Below are 17,679 nucleotides of genomic sequence, written 5' to 3' on the forward strand. Positions count from 1 at the left end.
TCTAGTTTACCCCATTATAAATAAATGTTTAGCATGAATATATATTTTCTATTTATCAACTTACAAATAAGAATCTTAATAAAAATGATATTTACAAATTTTTCTATTGACTGTGAAAATAGGCTTTTCAACTTGTGCCAGTAATTCTAGCAGAAGTTTAGTGTAACAGATTACTTAGACTAAATAATCGCAGATTGCATTTTATTTAATTAAATAATAAACAGATACAAATTATAGATTTAACTTATAAAGCTTTTATAAAAATTGAGCTCAAGCTTTGAAATTATCTAAGAAATACATTCATTAAAACATACATCATCATTTCTGTGAGCCCAGAATCTTTAATAAAAATAGCTATCATCCTCATAAACTCAGTGCAGTACAAAGTCTGTAATTCAGACATCCATTATCCGGAATGATCTATAATCCGGACCTCAAAGCCACAAACTTACGCATGCGCTTTTAATGCGCGTGTCCGCTACACATGCACATAAAGTGTTTACCCATGTGCATATCCGATAGTGAAGAAAGTGACAGAGAGGTTATTGAAAAGGAAAAAATTTTGATTGACAAGTTAGTCGGTATTCTTGTCACAGCAATTACAGGGCTTAAACAGTGGAACTTTGTAACTGAACAAGAAATTATGTCTGTTTATAGAACTAATAAGAAAGTATTAGCACAAAAAAAATGAAGCAACTTAGACAACTTACATTGAAAGAAATGTTTAATAAAGTAAACAAATAAATAATAAGCTTTTTTTTTTTTTGTAAATTTTGATACCCTTTAGATCATAATTGCCCTTTATTTCATAAATTATGGTTTCATATTGCAACTTAAACAACTTATATTGAAATGTTTAATAAAGTAAACAAATAAATATTAAGCTTTTGTTTTTGTAAATTTTGATACCCCTTAGATTATAATTGCCCTTTATTTTATAAATTACAGTTTCATATTTTTAATTGTATAATTTCTGCATGCCATCTTACCAGATTTAAATTGATGATCTATAATCCATAAAAACCCCTAATCCTGAATCGCCGAAGTCCCGATGAGTCGGGATTACGGACTTTGTACTGTACTGCAAAAAATTCCTGCAATAGGAATACAATTGGCTTCATGCACCTGCATGGTGTTTTATTGCGGCATTTTCCCGAACTCCAGGCTTCCAGTTTTTGAGTATGCACACCAGTATAATCAGTCTTGTAACTTTTGAAAATATTACACTGCTTATTTTCTGCCAAAGGCAGGTAGTAAAATTTAATCCTTTTTCTCCCTCATACACAGAAATGGCAGTTAATGTAAAGGGTGTCCCCAAATTCAAATGTACCAATTTTGAACAACCGATTAAAAACAATTTGGACTTTCCTTATCCTTCTTTATGATGTAAGTAAACTGAGTTACTTAGGTCCAGAGTAAAGCCAAAGGGAAGCTCTTATGATGTGCTGTGACATCATATATTTCCATTGTTGGCTCTAACTTCCACAGTCTGAAAACATCTTGTGTTTTTCAAAAACGGTCAGCAAAAAAGTTTGTATCATAGCATTTTCTTTTCTTTTTTTGATATTTAGACTTCATCTTTGTTGTATAGAAACAAACTTCATTGTATTTTTGATATTTAGACTAGGTCTCTGCTAGCTTTTAATGTATCTGATTTCAGTTTGGATGTATATTGGAAGAAAAGGAATCAAGGTACAAAATGAAAGAGTCATTTTTTAATTAAAATCAAGAAAATATCACTTATTCATGACATTTTGAGGAACTTTGAAATTTCAAAGCTAAACCCTTAATGCTCAGAGGGTTAATAGAAACACATATTCAGATTATTTATTTCTTTGGATTTTCTGTTAAATGAATATATATAAATCTATTGTTATTCATTTTATCTAAATTTGTAGGATTGAATGTTTTCAGTTAGTGCTAATGGCCTTGTGAGCTAATAATAAGAGCAATGATTGCTGCTCTTCCCGCCTTCACTTTTTTCTTTAGAATATTGTAGCCTTACAGAAAGAATTTTATATAGAATTTTCCATTAGAATATGGGCAGGCAATATCTCTTGTACAGATTCAAAAGCTGGAAAAGGAAAACAGTAAGGATTTATAGTCGAATCTGGTTAATTGGACCAACCACTTTTTCGGACCAAATCCTAAAGAACTGAAACAAATCCTATGTACATAACCCTAATATTATTCGCTTATTTGGACCAAAATTCTGTTTAATTAGACCAAAAAACGTGAGAGTGAATAAGAAACAGAAGCCACAAGTCGACCGCGTACAATGGACATACAGGTGGTCTGCGACATATGGGAGGATCTGCAGTTTCGGCTCCCCAGGAAAATGCTTTATTAAAGGTCAGGAATTCCTTAAAGTGCATGACAAAAGCAAAACCTGTGGGAGGTGAACACGCGTACCATTTTCTTTGACCTTTCTTGACCTGCACCTCCGAGTTTCCAGGAAATGAACAATAGAGTGTCCGGCTCCAACTGAAAGGAATTCTCACCTGTCAACCACAAGAAAGCTATCATTTCATCACCTTTTCGGGATGATTTTAGTGCCAAAGATTTGAATGGCAAGCATTTTATCTCCCTCTTGACCTCAACATCTTGCACCCGAAACACCAAGATTTTTTCAGACCACTTTAATAAGTGAACTGTGCACGTGTCTTGTCTCCCCTGCTAAAATGCCATTACGGGACTTGACGTTAGCTGAAAAAATTAGTTTCCTGGATAAGATCAAGCAACAACCATGAAACACTAGTCAGCATCAGTTGATGGAAATAACTGGATTGGCAAAGACTACAATTTCGTGCTTGATAAAACAAGAGAATGAGCTGCGAGAAGAATGGGCACAATGTGAAGGATGGGGGGAACTTCCAAAAAACGGAAGCGTGAAGGCAAGGACCCAGATGTCGATGAGGCCCATTGTTACTGGACGTTTTGTTACTTTTGCCATTGTTACTGGACGTTTGTAACAATGGCAAAGGTTTGCCATTGTTACTGGACGATCTGTGTGAGTAAGTGGCCCAATGTTAAAATGCAAAGCAGAAGAACTTGCTAAAAAGCTGGGCCACGCTGACTTAAAAGCTATGGACGGTTGGTTGTCTCGATGGAAATCTAGACATGACATAAAATTTAAGAAAGCACATGATGAGAAAGAAAATGCTGAAGAATGGAAATCAACAAAACTGCCCAAGCTTCTTGAAATTTTTCAGCAGATGACATCTACAATGCTGATGAGACTGGGCTGTATTATCCTGCTACACCAGACGGCTCGTTAAGTTACAAACATGTTGCACTCTCTGGCTCCAAAAAAGCGATGGATCGCGTAATAGTCTTGTGCTGCTCGAACATGTCAGGAACGGACAAGAGGAAGCAGTTGGTTATAGGAAAAAGCACTAATCCTCGCTGCTTTAAAGGACTTAAAATGGATGGAGAGTTTACCAGTTGTGTATCGTGCAAACAGAAATGCGTGGATGACCTTTGAACTTCTTAAAGAATGGCTGAAGGATTGGGACAGAGAGCTACAACACCAGTTGAGAAAAGTGCTGCTTCTTCTTGACAATTGTGCAGCACATCCTCATTTAGATTGCTTGATGAATGTACAACTGGAATTTCCACCTCCCAGGACCACAGCTTTGGTCCAGCCAATGGATGGGCATCATAAAAAATTTGAAGACCCTTTATCGTGCAAGGTTGGTTAATTACATCCTTGAAGCAATTGAAGAAAGTTTGCTGATCTTATCGTCAAAAGCCAGAGAAGTCAGTGCAAAGGTCAACATCTTGCAAGCAGTTACATTTGTGGCCAATAGCTGGTGAAAAGTGAGCAGTGAGACAATTCAGAATTGTTTTTCTCACTGTGGCTTTAAGCACTTGGTTTTGGAGATGGATGTGGACATGCTCATTGAAAGTGAAAATGATGATTTACATGTGGAACTTCAACAGGTATAAAATTGCAAATAATTTTTATCCATTGACAACGAGCTTCAATGCTACGATGAAAATGAAGATTACGATGCTGCAATCGTTGTTCGAGCTGCAGCAAAACACATGACAGAATCGGAAGACCAAGAAAGTGATGTTGATGATGCCGCTAATGAGTTGGTGCAAGTGACAACACAGGATGCAAGGAAATGCATTGAAACTTTCTCTTGGTATTTCATGCAGCAGAGAAATGAAGGCAGTCCCATTGCTGCATTCGATATTTGTGGCGATTTCGTTCACGTGCAATCCGTCAAGGGAACGCGTCAGATCACATTCGATAAGTTCTTCAAATGTTGACTGGTACTTGGTAAGGAACATTTTTTATTGTGCTTCGCATGTTGAGTATCATGGAGATTGTTTCTTAGAATTTGTTTCTAAATTAGTTTTCTCAATAAAAAAAGTTCGACTATATTTCTTGTTTGTACATGCATGTTTCCCATACATGTGTACCGCACCATAAAGTTCGTAATTACATTTTAGTACATGATTTACATGTGCATTTACTGTTTGCTACATATAGCATGTCTTGTCTTACAACATAGGACATGTTCGTGTAATCGGACCAGCCGTTATTAGGACCAAAACGATCATTTCTCGATGTGGTCTGATTAACCGTAATTGACTGTATTTGAAATGGTAGCTAGTCACCTGGAATTTTTTAAACAAATAATAACTGCAGATTTCAGTTTTGTGTTTATGTACAACTCGAGGCAAACCAACAACATAAAATGCAGAAAAAAATCTTTCCTGAGCCAGAAAAGTTTTGCTTTTAGGAGCTGTGCAAGTATATAGATGCTGATGCAATTTTTTGGGAGTTATTATTATTAGTGTGTTTTTTCACTTCAACTAATTAATCAAGGTAAAACAAAAGTTGCTTACCTTGTTCTCAGCAGATTCATCGCCAGGGCCACTGGTTGATGATCCTTCTTCCTTTTCATCTCTATCCTTAGAGATTAATAATCCAAAAATGATCAATACATTCTTTACACAAAACACTGATTTAATACGACAAAATGGGGTTACATAATATTTACAGCTACATAAAAAACGTTATTTCTTGCTCGGTGCAATGTGCAATTTCCCCCCTTAGAGTTCTTGAGCAATCTCTGACTGTGAGTTCATAGTTCGTAATGACGTCACACAGCAACATCGGATCTCAACAAGGGCTGAGTTGCAACAGGAGTTTAACCAGGGATTTTTGCTTGAAGGAGAGTATGTATTTTACAAAGAAAGTGGAGAAGATATGTTTTACAATGAAGATCTTAATTCTAAAGTGAATTCATTGCATTAGAGAGAAAAGTCTCCATCATATGGTAGGTTTATGAAAATACCTAGAAATTTTATTATCATGCAAGGAAAAAGATTATTACAAAGAAAGTGTGTAGGAGGCTATGTAATAATTGCTTTTCATCAGAACTTGTTTCCTAAATTTAAAACAATTTCTGAAATTATATAGTTGCATTGTGTAGTATGTGTAACTGTTGTTTCTCAAATAAGAAAAAATACACATATAAACTACATTTAACTTTCTTTACAGAATTTGACTGGTATATTGTTACTTTAATAACATTTTTATCATTGATAAATAATCATAATATATTCACATTCATATTAAAATGATAGACAATAACTTCATTAGTTATCTGTTTAGTGTAGGCCATTTCTTTGGATGTAAATTTTGTATGCTGTTTAGCTTTTTATACTAGTACTTTAATGTCTGGAATGTGCAAGGCCTTTGCTCACCTGTTTGTTTGAAATACCAAAATGTCTCAAATTCCATACAGATTCTTAACAATTTCCCTCCGTTCATTAATGAACAAATAGGTGTGAATATTTCAAATGATATCATTTGTAATTCCTAACAAAGAGCTTCCATTAACCACTGATTGTATACTAAGTCACCTTTAACCTAAAGATAAAAAAAATCTGATGTGTACACCACATGACTTCCTTGTACAGAATATTAAATTATGTGCATTTTTTCTTGCATTTCATTTAAAGTTGAATTAAACCTACTTCGCCAGCAGCGCATAAACCACAATAGAATAAATGCATTCTTTAAAATTCACTTTGTTTACCATAGCGACAGTCTGGCGCTAGGTTTACTTAACAGTATTATATTTTGTTCATAACTCAGAATGCACAAAATTTATATCATTTAAAGAATTATTTAATCGTTGCCACATGTTCTATTCAAATACTATAATAAAGCTAGAACGATGTATAAGAGAAATTAAGCAAACAAAAAAGAAACGGTTTTTCACAGACGATTGAGTGTTTCTCATTCAATTAATTCAGTTTTCACTTCGCGACAAGGCAAAAATACATAAAAACTCAAAATATCTGTATTAAAAATTACGAAGTAAATCTTAAACGCTTATTTCCTTGAAAAAATTCCAGAAAGGATTTAGCATGATTTAAATAATAAATGAAGGCGTTCTTTGTTGTTGCGAAGCTAAATTTCTCTAGATTGGCAACAAATCTGCTATCCTGCTGTTTCAAATGTAAACAAGAGCAATGGCCGCCATCAAAAACATTATTAGGCTTAGTGGCACTTAAACAATTTTAAAATTGTTGATAATTCTAAAAATATTGCATGCAGATTTGCTAAAAGCATAAAAAAATCTTAACCGGAAGATAAGAACAACATAATTCAATCATTTTTAAAGCAAAAATTGTACAATTTACAAACATATAAGAGTAAAGAAACTGAGATCACTGAGCCGGGTAACAGAGTGGATATATATATATATATATTTATATACGTTTGGTGCGGCCGATTGCAACCAAAATACAAGGTGCACATCTACATGTTATAGCAGTCCTATATACAAAATTTCAATGTTCTCAGGCTGCTTGTTTTTGAGTTATGCGAGATACGTACGCACGTACGTACATATGTTCGTACAGACGCCACGAAAAATTCTCTTCAGAATTCATTTTAAAGCAGTTTTATAATTTTTTTTTAGGAAAAGAGTGTTTTATTCTGTCCTTACATACAGATATCACGGAAATACATCGATAAATTGCATTTGAAAGAGGTCAAAATGGGATATTTTCATTGAAATATGCTGCCTGAAACTTTTCGCGATTACAGTACTTCCTTTTTACTTCGTACAAGGAAGTAAAAAAACCATGAAAGAATCCTTTAATGAGAAGCCTGTCTGCAATAAAGATGAACTGATACAATGCATTTGAGGAAACTGCACCTTAGGCTGCTGTGTACTTTAGGGGGAGGGTAGAAACAGACCATGTGATCTTGGTCGTTTGAATAAAAGTCCGTCTTCAGTGTTTAGGTTGTGAAAGATAAGGTTCATACGGTCCTTAGGTTTTTTGGAATCGATTTTTGGTCCTTAAAGTCCAAAATCAGCAGAAGGTCCTTAATTTTAATCATCTAAAATTTCTATCTTGTTTTTACGACTGCTGTTTTGAGTGTGAATTATCATTATGGAGGAATATTTATGACAATTCACTGACAAATATGATTATCTTTTGAATGGGTTATAATTTGTTCCTATTTCTAATGTAAAGAGTGGGATATTGGAGTTTCTGAGCAAGCAGTCAAACATAAGCATTTCAAAATTATTTCATTTTTTTCTAATGAAGAGCAACTTTCTGCTTTTGAGGATGTGAATTCTTTTACTAAACGTCTCTAAATTTGCCGACTTGTTGATAAATTTAACTAAAATAATGGAAATATATTTAAATTACATTCAAGGAATAACATTAAAATAAAACGTTTTTATTTTCTTTTCTGTCGTATTATAAAGGGGCATTGCTTTCCATTTTGGTGACTTATTATATAGTATTTTAAATCTGAAACATAAATGTAATAAATGCTATAAAGCACAGTTTACAAAACCATTCATAGCAAAAGCAAAATAGCTATATAATTAATTAAAAAATTCTTCCTTTTAATTTTTTCATGGTAAGAATTTTTTCCAAGTTAATTGTCTCAGAATATTCAGAATTGTCAGAATATGTATTCAGAATTGTCAGAATATAGTTTTCTCTATAAAATTAATTTTACACTTTTCCACTGTTTTTTTTTTTTTTTTTTTTTTCCAAAATATTTCTAGCTTTTTTTATCTGGCAGAAACCACCGTCAGCTGCAAAAGCGCGGGTTCTTTTGCGCTTTTGCAGCTGACGATGGTGGTTCGGTAAAACCATTGAAACTAGTAATGTGAAAATTTGAAAATATAACGCTGATTTTTGTTTGAATTCTGAATTAGTATTTGTTCAGCGTGTTATTGTGTCTTAATTAAGAGATTGCATGTCCAGGATTATAACTTTCACAACTGACAGCGGCACAAAATACCTCACTATCACAGGAAATAGCTTGACATCCTTATGGTTCGATGCTTCTGTAGACACTGCTACAAAACTCGCGACATTTAATTCTGCCTTGACTTGGTTCATTACATATGGACAAAGTACATTCGGGACAATGGCTTCACATTTTGTTCGTGCGCAAGTGAATTTTGGATTAAAATACTTTTGCATTAATTTGGAATTACAGTCCATCGACCTAAAGCTGTGATTGGGATAAATCGTGTGGCTTGCAAAGGTACCTTCTGTAGCAGCCAACCAAGCTTCCTTTTCACCTAACTCAGATCTTGAAAAATAGTTTGTAATTGTACCTGGCGATGCCAACAATTTCAGGGCGTTTTTGTGACGATCCTTATTCAAATGCTTCATTATATCTCCACGGCCGCTGTGAGCGACGGAGAAATGGGATCTACATTTGTCGCACCTTACGTCACTATCGGTGTTGCTTCTAATCTTCTTTATGAATGGGAACTCACCTTGTAATTCCTCATTGAATTTCGACTTTTGTTTTGGCATGACTGATGCTCAATGGAGACTCGGATAATGTCATTCACATAAGGAAAAATAAATAACCACCAAAACACGACAATCGTGCACACAAACCACCTTAGCCAAAGAATATCTACGTAAAGAAGTAAAAGGTTCTATAGAACATAACCAGTTTGCTATTACGTCGCGGGAAAGTGGAGGGAAAATTCTCCAAGATATTTGGGAAAGGAACCTAGCAGTGAGAATTTCCCTCTCCATGATGTTTACAGGAAATTGAGGAACACGGTATTAAGAAGAAATGTTCTTTGACTTTTCGTGATAATTTAAACTCGGATTTTCACACTTTTTTTTTTTTTTTTTTTTTATATGGCTCAAAATAACTAATCCATTAATTAATTTATTTGCGCGAAAAAATATTTTCTTTTCCTTTAAAGAAATTTAAAACGATATTCGTTTTATGCACTCTTGATAAACATGACCTTTGAACTTCGACGCTGGCTTGGAGCTTTGGCGACAAATATTTCGTGCATGCTGTTCTTTGCCTTAGTTACCAACGCGGTTTCCGCCCGCGTTTCTGAGTGATAACATCATAGCTTTATCGAAAGCAAGCATCAGCGAGGCGTTACCAATGCAACGTGGCCCCCAATTCGAGTTAATTGACGTTAAGAGTCTCTTTTGCAGAAAAGAGGGACAAACAGGTATCCCGCCGGGACAAGTGAGGGACCTCGGGACATGAAGTCTGAATGAACATGAAGTCTTACTTTCAGACATAGCGTTAATTTGCTTCATGTCTATAAGAGGTTTTGAACTATTTATTAGCTTTTACCAGCTCAAGTAAAAACCTCGTTACGTACAGTGCTAAGAGACTGGCAAATTAGAAGATAAAGCACACAGAAGCTAGTGAGAACATTGGTTTGTGTATTGAAACAGATTTTTAATTGTTAGGAAAGATGCTCAAAGAGAAGAAAATTGATATAAATTAAGCTAAAATGTCTGGGAAGGCTTAAAGTTAAAATACCGTTTAAGAATCAATGTTATGACATTGATTTAAAACTGACAATTTAAAATTGCATGCATTTTAAATTGTGAAATTTTATTAGATTGTGATTTTAATGGTGCTTTTTCAATAAATGTTTTTAAAAAAATAAATAAAGTTTAATAGTGATTATGTAAATCTATAACGATTAAGGATATTTAACTACCTAATTTAATTATTTGTAACTAACCACTCACCTTTAAAAGTTATATCTGCGTATTAAAGCAAGTTATTGCCTTTCATTAATCCTTACTGTGGTCAGAAGATACAGCACAAAAGTGTAAAAATTAATATAAAACTTATTCTTTGCATCTAGTGAGACTTAAAATAATACAAAACAACTTATCATCTCTGGTGCATTAGTGGCTTATTGGAACCTTAAAATATATTAACTAGGTTACAATGCCAGGAATTCTACATGACAGTAACAGTAACTGCGTCAGATAGATGGAGCACAACTAACTTTCAAAACTACATCAGGTTTGTCCTGATCAGCATATCTCTCTCTAGGCAAGCAGCAGCACTGGCAAGAGCCAATCTTCTGTTACGAATCATGCTGATTATGATTTTATTTCTCATTTTAACCCTATGGCATTTGACCTAAAATATGCCTGCTATTTACTAAACCTCTAGACAAAGTACGTGGCAAAATTAGACATAAAAGAAAAAATCAACATAAAGCTAACTGTTAGTAAAACATAAATAAAATGTCCCTAATCTTCTTTCAAATATGTCCAACTATTATATGTGTAAAATATTTAATGCGACCTAATAAATTTTATAATTGGGTTTTATTCTCAACTTTTTTATTGTTATGTTTATTAAATTATTATGTTTACTAAGAATGCATCCTACTTACAGATCTTTTTTATTCTTAGAGGGTTATTACAAAAACGGAGTTCAGACATAAGTTGATTGAAATTTAATTGAATTTATTCAGCTCCCATTTGCTGATAGGTCCTTAATTTTTTTCATTAGTGGTCCTTAAAAGTTTTTAATTTCTATGTGCAGAAATGTGTACGAACCCTGTGACATAATTTCTTCAATAGTTTATCCCATTGTTTAAGTCCTGTAATTGTCGTGTCAAGAATTCCTATTAAACTGCTTATAAAAATCTTTGAATTCTCAGTAACCTCTTTGTCACTTTCTTCACTACTTGTAGAGATATTATCTGGATTTAAAACCATATTACAAAATCTGCCATGTGTTAGTTTATTAATGAGTGTGTTCATAAACACTATGGAAAACTTCAATATCTTCATCATTTGTTATCAGCTTTTCATATTTTTCACAATTAATCAGAAAAATCTCATCTTGTGATATCCGAAAACTTTCATATTCACAATCAGCATCACCATAAAAGATGGTGTTGGTATACCATGAAAAATGGTAGTTAGTTATAACTTCAGATATATCCTCCCATGGCCTTGCAGTACTCGAGATAGCATATTTTTTATTAAACTATTTAAAAGATTCTTAAATAGTCTCATTACTGTTCAGAAAATTTAGCATAGATTTTAACAAGACTACTTTTTATCTGCATTTCAGCATTCCAATATCTATTAGCTGAATGTATAATTTAGAGGAAAGAATGACACAAAGATACTACATCTTTTACTAAAACTTTAAATGATGTATGAACCAAACAGTTGTACATATTGAGAATGATTTTTGCTTTAGCCAGTAAATCATTCAGTTTCAAATATTGCTGAGCCTCGCGTATGAAATGATTTTCAGACTAATAATTTATTAATGTTTTTGTCATTCCTGCTGTTGCCTGAGGTTGTATATTTTTTCCAATTACAAAAAGGTTACTTTTGTGCATTCCTGCAGCATTTACACATGCCAAAATCATTAGTCTTGCTCTGGAATCTTTCAGAACTGGTGGGGATTTTTCTGAAGAGATTGCCAGAGACCAGCTTCATCAGTGTTATAAATTTGAAGCTAATTTTTCATCATGAATGAGTTTGAGGAATTCATGTGCAAATTGTTTAATTGCTTCTGTATCCACAGAAGCCTTTTTTGCCTGATATTTAACTACCATGGCAATTTTTAAAATTGGTTAATCAACCTGTTAAATATGTGTGCTCATATTTTTTAAGACCTCATAAGCTGTTAGAATTGAACCTGAAATGGCACATCTCGCTGTGACACTGTCTCAGCTATTCAATGACTATTTTATCATGACTATCAATTTTAACATAATGGATGATTTTTCTGTTATTTATTATTGAGTGAAGTGTCAGAATCTACAAGAAATTAAAAAAGTTCTTTTTTTAGGAGGGTTTATTATTTTTATGTCCTATGCTGGTTTTTCCCAATGTCATACTCCGCATAATTTTGGAGAGATATGCCTTTACCCATTTTTTGCAGCAGTACTACTAGATTTTGCTTGATTGGTATCAAAACACGCTTTCCCTTTGTGATGATGCAGCTCGAATTAGAAAGTTTTTTTTAACATAATCAGAAATTTAAACTTTAATTTTGATAATAATCTGCAAAAAATACTAAGCTTGATAGAAATTTAAGTAAGGGTACAGTTTGCTATTTTATCTTAACTGACTTTAAGTTCCTTGGAAGCTTTCTTCCTTCCTCACTACTACACAAACAAAAGAAAACAAGTATGAGCAACATCTCATTCCAAACAAATATGTCTTGGTTCTTCACTTATTATTTAGATCAAATAGAAAAATACTACCCACTGCCAACCACTCAAGAGCTAAAAGTGTGATTGTGGCGAACATCAGTATAATGTCAACCAATGTATTTTTTTGGTCACTGTGTGATTCACAGGCCAGCATATGTTTGAAATCGACATGAAAGTATCTCAACCAGTTGGAAGAAAAAAAACACATTTATTGTAAACCTTTCTGTTATTTATGGAATATTGATTATTATCTTTCTATACAGTGTGGTGGCCTACTACAAATCCATTGGACCTAGGTAATCTTGGATTAATACAAATATTTACTATTGTAATGCTTGTGTGGAGTCTGCCTTCTAATTCAAGCAATATTCTTAAGAATCTGGAGATGGGATATAAACCTACACATTCCACCTTCTAAGGCATGCAAAAAAAGATCGAGAAAATAGTGCTCTAGGGTATATTTAAAATTGAGATGGAGCTTATGCAAAAAATCCTTGTGTGTTTTTCTAAATAAGGTAATCTATTCATCGACTACTTTGTGAGGGGGGAGATGCAGATAGAACAGATTTCTATTTTGATAACACTTTGGATTTGAGAAAGGGAAAAAATTAGTTTTTTGAGTGTAGGAAAAAATTTTTAAATTTCTGTCAGTGGTCAGATGTGTGATAGTGTTTGAAAATTTTTGACTGAATATTATGGTTTATATTTATAAGGTATTAAAATTTTTATTATTTCTTGAATATTCCTAAATGTGAGCATTCTTTTGATAAATGAAAGCAATTTCCAAACAGTGGTACAATATTTGGAAATTTGTTTCATACAGAGAATATATTGTATAAGTAACCACCAGATTGGCTGTGATACATCACAGAAGTGCACTGGATGGAAAACTTGTTGTGGGGAAGTATAGTGGAGGTATCAACATTTTGCAGCCAACTACAGTTGGCTAAGAGTGGGTTATGAATCTAATAAGTCTCTGTGCAGGAGATGTGTCGTGAGAAAAACAACACAGTGTTTGATTAGAGGTGCATAATCAAATTTTATGTGCTATCCAGAAAATCTGGGATACAGATGTATGACATGTTGTAGACAGCCTTTGAGAACAAGTGTCTACAAAAAACACAGGTATTTACATGTCATAAGGCCTTCAAGGAGGGGTACAAACACATGCAGGATAGAAAAGGGAAGGGTTGACTGTTCACAACCAAAATAGATAAAAATGCAAATCATGTACATAATTGTTTTAACAGAGAATGAAGCATGGCTGTGCTATTAATCACAGATGAGCCAAACTTGATAAGAATGCAAGTTCATGAAATTGTGATGAATTAATTAGGCATGTAAAAAATGTGTCAACAAGTAAGTGTCAAAAGTTCTTAGCATGTCCAGTAAACTGACACTAGTGACAGTGTGTCGTGGATTGTTGGAGCATGTTTATGCCATATTTTATGCAGTGTCTGATCATAGAGATGAATCGTTGATCTTTGAATACAATCCAGAGACAGAATGTCAAAATTCCTAACGGCACATGCCACAGTCACTCTAGCTGAAGAATGCTAGAATGAGCGAGTAACAAATCACAGTGTAGTTTGTTTCCTCTACAACAACAGTAAATGCAGGTTTTTACGTCAAATGTAGATAAGATTTCAAAAATGCATCTGGAGATCTTTGATAGCTACACCCTTCCACCTTGAAAATGTTTCAAGTTACACTGTATTGCCAATGTTCTGATCAAGAACAAAGTTCCAACACTGCTACAGCCCTGCAGCATTTTTATGTTTTGCTGACCGAAAAGAAACATGAAAGGACATTGATGCATAATCATTAAAGCTGTTCAAGGAACTGCAAATTAATGCTGAAAACACTGCTGGGAGCAAGATATAGCTGCACAAGTGGCCTATTTTGAAGATTATTCAATGTCGTTGCTAATACAAGTATGTTCAATATGAGTTTGCTAATATCAATTCAGTTACTTTCACAATAAACCCTGTATAAGATATTGTATGCTTTTGAACGTTATGGTGTGTGAACAAAAGTCACCAGTATTTCCTGTTAACAAAAAATATTGGTTCAATACATAAAAAAAAATGTGCTGTTTTGGCAAGACAAGAACCAAAACTTTCTTATGAACTTTAATATGTATCCCTCAATTATGTTCTATAATTCTGAGTATCTGAAATCAGTGTCTGTACTATGGCTGAAATTTCAAACATCCATTGATAAAATTTGAAATCACTTAGGGCTCCCAACTGAAAATGCATAAACTGATTTGAAATTAGGAATGTTGTATTCAACATACATATATTGAATATTCAAAATGAATAAATATTTTCTTTGTTCCATAAATTTTAAAAATTGTTTTAGTTTCCATTGTTTTAGTGAAAATGAAAACACTTGTCATATGTATACATATTAAATCAACCATAAAATAGTATTATTATATTTATTATGCCCATTACTCAAACATAAAATGGAATTTGTCTATAGTTTATTTATAACAAGTGTATATATTATGAAATCATGACCATATTAAACATAAAGCCATAGTAATTTGAATTAGCATGTATTCTTGTGTAGTTTTTTCTACACAAGAACTATAATACTTCTTTCTAACTATAATAAACATGTATAATAACCATAATGAGGCATATTTTTTATCTGGTATTCATTATATGTTCATTGTTGATTTTTATGTATTTTCATTTTTTATGCATAACTTTTTAATTTGGATCTTTTATAAAAAGTTCTAAAATTAATCTTTTTTATGTTTGGATAAAGGGTTTTACAGAATTATTTAAAGTTTCCTATTTATCTCATGTATTTATTTTTAAAGTGTAAAGATATGGGCATGAGATAGGAATTGATATATATTTAGCTAAATTAAATAAGTCAGCTAAGAAAGTTAGTGGGTTCATATGTCATAAAGATCATCATAAGTTATATTGTAAATTAAGTTAGATTTTTATTTTTAAAGTGTATGAAATTATTATAATATTTATTCTTTTCAGCAGGTGATAGTTCAGCTCAAGAAATTCCACTTCCAGAATTTCCATTGATACCTGCATCAAAAGGATTTTGCTTAACATTGAGGAAATCTCTTGCAGACTTTAAAGATATTATGTCATCATCATCTAATATTCTGCTAAGCTAGTCCCCAAAGAACTGCCAAATTGTGTATTATTAGAAGAAACAGTAATATTTATAAATAAAATGTCTGCAATAAAAATTATCCCACCTTATTTTTATTTGTTTTCTGTTTATGAATGGTTAAGACAAAAAAAAAAAAAAAAAAAAAAAAAAATATTTTTCTTTTGCTCTTGAATAGAATTCAGGGCTTAAGTAATATGCACAATGGATGAAAGCTTTATGAAATATATTTTTTGTTCCATATATTTCAAAATTTGTTTTGGTTGCAATATTTTGTGCCTAGTTAAAAAAAAAAAATTATTTTTATCCATTCAAATTATTGCAGTCTTATACCACCTCACTTTAAAATATGAATATTTTACTGTGAGTAAACATAAAAAGGAATATTTATTTATGATGTACATAAAAATATAGAAGTTATTTAAAGCTGCAATATAAAATGTTGGATTTGAATTACTGTAAATATGAAAATTTCATAAATGCTTTGCTGTATGTATTATTTTGTTGCATTATCATCAACATAATATAATTAGCTTAAAGCTTTAACTGATATCATACATTAAACTTATAGTTTCATATTTTAAAAATTTCACATGGCAATGTATTTTCAATAAACAATGCAAATGCTTGTAAAATGAAATAACTTTAAGCTGAGAATTCAGTTTGAATTTGAAAATTATTTTACAAAATTATAATCATATTCTGTATATTTGCACATATTACTAAAATATATGTATATAGATGTTATATTTGAAATGTGTAAATATCTGCCTGTAAGTATAGTTCCTCTTTCTAGTATTGTAAATTTGTTCCAGTATTATATGCTTGTTTCAGACTGAAGACATTATTTTCTGAATATTCTTTGTAACATTTAAATTTCTTGCTTCCCAGCTATAGTTGATTTTTTAAAAACTCCTTTTACTGAACACGGTTGTTTATATACATAAATCAACTGTTCAGTTGTCAATATTTGTGGCTGATTAAAATTTTGAAGACACTGAGTATTGTTTTTAGTGTGAGGCTGTAATTTCATTTTTCAATTTATGCATCTAATTAAAAGCGTTATTATAAACATTTTATTATTAAGCATTCGTGGAGTATAGTAAAATGCTCTGACTTAAGTAAACTTGATTTAATATATTCAACTAATCTGAAATTTAAAATTTATTTAATAGATAAAATTGCAGTTTGGCATTGCTTAAATTTTCTCAAAAAATAATAAATATTACTTTTTGAATGACTGAAAATGTACGTAAAAAGTTTTAAAAAAAAATAGGCTACTTAAGGTATTTTTTTATAATACTTTGAAAATAAAAATTATCCTATCCCCCACCTTCAAAAGAATTTAGTTCAATTACCCAAAGAAATATATTTCTTCAATCAACTATTTGATAGTTGAAAAACATTTTATGCTTCTAAAGGGTCTAAATATTTTTGAAAATTATCTTATTTAATTTTAATCCATTATTCCTGATTTAGCTTATCACTTCACAGATAAATTATTGAAATTTGATCACTTCATACCCTGATGCTAATTTTCAGATAGTGTGGTAATTTTATGCAATTCTAACAAAAATGATCTTTCAACTTTTAATATTTCTAAATAAGCTAATGTGAGAATCTGTTTAAACTTAGAAAAAATAAACAAAACATTGTAAAATGTTGTTAATTGTTCACCTTTTGACAATCAAAACCATGATACATACAAGTTTTTTGGAAGAATTATCTGTAGAGACAAAGTAGCTAATTTTAATCTCTTTTCGAATGCAAATAAAAAATTGTATTTTTTTAAATATATGTATATAAGTTTGTGGATCCTTCAGTAACAAGACCTTCTTTGCAAGAGATAGTTCACAACTATCTTGCATATACAAGTATATTACAAGAGCTAGTTCACAAGTATATTGCAAAGCTTTGAAACAGATCTGTAAATATTTTACTCTTCGAACAAACTAGCATGTCACTTTTGTTATACAGATAGCCCTGAACTTAACGCAAATGCCATTACAAATGTTTTTTCATAAATTGATTGATATTAAGTTAATTTATT

The 17,679-nt window shown here is 32.0% G+C and overlaps 1 protein-coding gene across 2 annotated transcripts in view; it reads left to right on the forward strand.

Annotated features, from left to right (window-relative positions):
- Positions 1-16,630, forward strand: part of LOC118196453 ((E3-independent) E2 ubiquitin-conjugating enzyme) — a 194,985-nt gene extending 178,355 nt beyond the window's left edge. Inside the window, exon 23 of one of the 2 annotated variants that reach the window (XM_035367911.2) lies at positions 15,491-16,630. In XM_035367911.2, coding sequence (XP_035223802.2) covers positions 15,491-15,633 — 143 coding nt within the window. In that variant the 3' untranslated portion in view covers positions 15,634-16,630. The remainder of the gene's footprint in view (positions 1-15,490) is intronic. The other variant, XM_035367912.2, reaches the window with a different exon arrangement.
- The last annotated feature ends 1,049 nt before the right edge of the window (positions 16,631-17,679 follow it).

The sequence above is a fragment of the Stegodyphus dumicola genome, chromosome 6 (genome assembly GCF_044657685.1).
Source record: "Stegodyphus dumicola isolate Sdum_Otavi_A_Nest chromosome 6, ASM4465768v1".
In the NCBI taxonomy this organism is placed as follows: domain Eukaryota; kingdom Metazoa; phylum Arthropoda; class Arachnida; order Araneae; family Eresidae; genus Stegodyphus; species Stegodyphus dumicola.